This window comes from Arachis ipaensis, chromosome B04 (genome assembly GCF_000816755.2).
Source record: "Arachis ipaensis cultivar K30076 chromosome B04, Araip1.1, whole genome shotgun sequence".
Taxonomy (NCBI): domain Eukaryota; kingdom Viridiplantae; phylum Streptophyta; class Magnoliopsida; order Fabales; family Fabaceae; genus Arachis; species Arachis ipaensis.
The window spans coordinates 39343898-39347017 of NC_029788.2; the positions used below are offsets into that span (position 1 = coordinate 39343898).

Genomic DNA, 3120 nt, shown 5'->3' on the forward strand with positions numbered 1-3120 from the left:
ACACTTGTAACAGATTTATGGTCTTAAAGTTAAAACTAATAGTGATTTGATTTTGAAAAGTCACCTAGATGCAAGCTTCACAAACTAGCTTAGGTCTGATATGGCCCCCAATTCTTACCAAGAAGGAGTCTCTAACTCAATGTAATGTTTCTACGAGACGATGATTTGCATAACATCAAGAAATTCCTATTCATAAACACATATATAAACTCACTATACCTCATCAAATCGGATGAGAGTGACGAACAATCGAATGTCTGCTTCAGTAACTAAGTTGCCACATATGTATCGCTGCTTGCTTAGTATACTCTCACATTTGTCCAAAGCTTCATACAATTGTTGTACAGCCTGCAGAGAGGACCGGGTAAACGGTTTCAATTTCCTTAGTAATATTGTAATAATAACAATCTTTTAATTAAGATAAGCATTAAACTGTTAAACTATTAGCTGCTACCGAAAAAAAGAAAAAAGAAAATCAGCCAATGCTACATACCTCATTGTATGGTTCTTGCATCTTTGCAAATCCACATTTATAAACACCATTGTTTATTCCACTATATATCCACTCATTAGCCTCATCAATTTTGGTTCTCAAATCAGTTGGATATAAGTCCAAGGAGGGATTTTCTGCAATGTCATTGAATTCAGTGTTAAACATGCGGATTATCTCTGAGCTCTCATTATTAACAATGGTCTTGAGTTTCTTATCCCACAGAACCTGTACAGATAAAAATCCATCACTTGAAAATATAAGTGTGCTCAGAGAAAGCAAATGACACAAACAAGAAAGAAGCTATTTCATACTAAAGAGAACACATACCGGAACGGTGAACTTCCCTGTGTAGTTTGTACTTGCAATTTCATAAAGTTCTCTAATGCTCTTTGCTCCGTTTAACAGGTCAGGTTCAGCTCCTAGAACCTCAGTTTTCGAATCAGGAAAAACCCATCCCTTATGCTCATCTGATTCTTTAGTTCTTTCCCAGATGGGTTTGACTGACTGATAATTGAACATGTCAAACATGAAATTCCTCCTTTGGTGAACACAACTAATGTAATTATTTCATTTCAATTTGAAAATACTCAATTCAAGAGTGTCAAACTCGAGTTAATTGTGAGAGTATACAAGTTTAGGTCCGTAATCAAGTCTATTATTTGCAAGAAAACTCTTATAAGTTTATGACTTAAGCTTTACAATTCAAGGACACCGAAACTTGTGTAAGCTCCACAAGTTTAGGTGAACTCCGAGTTTGATTACCATGATTCGATTCAATTCAACATGAAGGATCGACTACTAACCGAGAAACTTATAGCTTTCTGAAGCCCTTTGATATTCAAATAAGCAAGGCACCTGGAAGCCCAAGGACAAGCATATGATACATAGAGATGATACCTTCCTGGCTCTGCTGGGAATTGGGAATTCGGGTCCCTCGAAATGAATTGCCGAAATGTGGAAGCAGATCTTACAAAAGCACCAGTGTCGGATACCTCATCGATTGCAGATTGCGCCATTTGAATAATACACTAAGCAGATATTTTAGTAAAAAGGATCACACTGCCAAATCTTCTAAGTAAAGAATACTATAGAACTTAGTTCAGCAAAAAAACACTTTAAATTTCAATTTGATTCAGCACACTTATCATGCCACCCTACTCAATGAATTCAAAAACAATTAAGACAAATCGTAATTTCAATCTTTCATACTTTAGTTCACTAACAAATATCCTGAATTCCTAATCAGCTCACTCCAAATTGAAAAAAAAAAAAAATCCCTCTTTCAAACAAAATTCAACTAAGAGTAACCAGCAGAAAGAACCAACTGAAATCAAATTTCAGTGGAAGTGATCACATCACTTACCTCACTTAAAAGAATATACAATATTTGGAGCCTATAAATGTTATTCAGAGCCCATACATGCAGAATCAATGAACCATTTTGACATGCATCACATGAACATGAAACAAAATGAATTTCAATAGAAAGCTTTGGAGATGAAAGGAAGGTACCTTGTTGTAGTTGTGGAAGGAAAATTGGGAGAGAGTAAAGTATATGCTGCTGGGGCGCACTACTGTGGGATACAACATTAGTTTCAGTATAATATATGAATCGATCAATTATTACAAGATAATGGAACACTTAGGGAAACAAACAAAAAATTTTCCTTAACTAAGGGAGTGGGTAGCATGCATTACAGATCAACGGTCAACAAAAGCATGCTGCCTATACTTAAATCACAAGACAGGTTGACGATTTAAGTAATGGGGATGGCTGGTAATCAGTCACTAAATTAAATATTTATATAAAATATATATTAAAAATAACTATAGACTAAGTGGAACAAAAACCCTAAATTTGCTGCATAGCGGAGGTTGTATACCTGAGCAAAATAAATAAATAAAATAAAGAAACTAAATGAACTTCAATTTTAAGGATTATAAATTCCTTCACATACATAATATTAAGAATTCTGTTAACTATTTAGCATCAGTCAAATTTCAAATTTCAATATAGTTATTGTAAGATATAAAAGATGATTATTAGACCAAAATTTTGCATGCCAAAACTTATTCTCTTAATATATATATATATATATGAGAAAATTTTTTTTAAATAGTCCTAATAATTACACCGAAAGATAATGAGGCTCCTATTAAAAATATAATTTTTTTTGGTCTCTTACAATTAATTCTGTGAGATTAATTAATTCTTTTGTTAATAAATTGTCTTTGAGATTGACGAAGCATGTCTACATAGTACATTAAGTGCTAGTTTAGAATGACAAATATTAAACTCATCTAACTCTATCCTTATTAATTCTACTAAAATTACGTCGTTTAACAGATTTAAGGAGAATATAATATCAATCTTCACCCCATGACACAAAAACTCTTTTTTCCTTTCTGAAATTACATGAAATCCTAACCATCTCCCTCCAAATTTTATTGACTAAACTTGACTCCCAAAAAGACGTTGGTGTCGACGATGCGACTGATGGCGTTTGACGGCGCCGTGACTGAGCATTTCATCGGTGAGGTAAATATATTTACTTAAGGACTCTGCCATTGCATTTTACTCTAGTTTTCATGATTTCTTTTGATCATGATTCTGTTACTCTTGTTGG

General features: G+C 33.5%; 1 protein-coding gene across 2 annotated transcripts in view; it reads right to left on the reverse strand.

Moving 5' to 3' along the window:
- LOC107639280 (glutathionyl-hydroquinone reductase YqjG) overlaps nucleotides 1–2167 on the reverse strand; it is a 3040-nt gene extending 873 nt beyond the window's left edge. Inside the window, exons 1-5 of one of the 2 annotated variants that reach the window (XM_016342764.2) lie at nucleotides 1857–1999; nucleotides 1297–1521; nucleotides 821–997; nucleotides 494–718; nucleotides 220–348 (exon numbers count right to left, since the gene is read on the reverse strand). In XM_016342764.2, the coding sequence (XP_016198250.1) occupies nucleotides 220–348; nucleotides 494–718; nucleotides 821–997; nucleotides 1297–1509 (744 nt within the window). In that variant the 5' untranslated portion in view covers nucleotides 1510–1521; nucleotides 1857–1999. The other variant, XM_016342763.2, reaches the window with a different exon arrangement.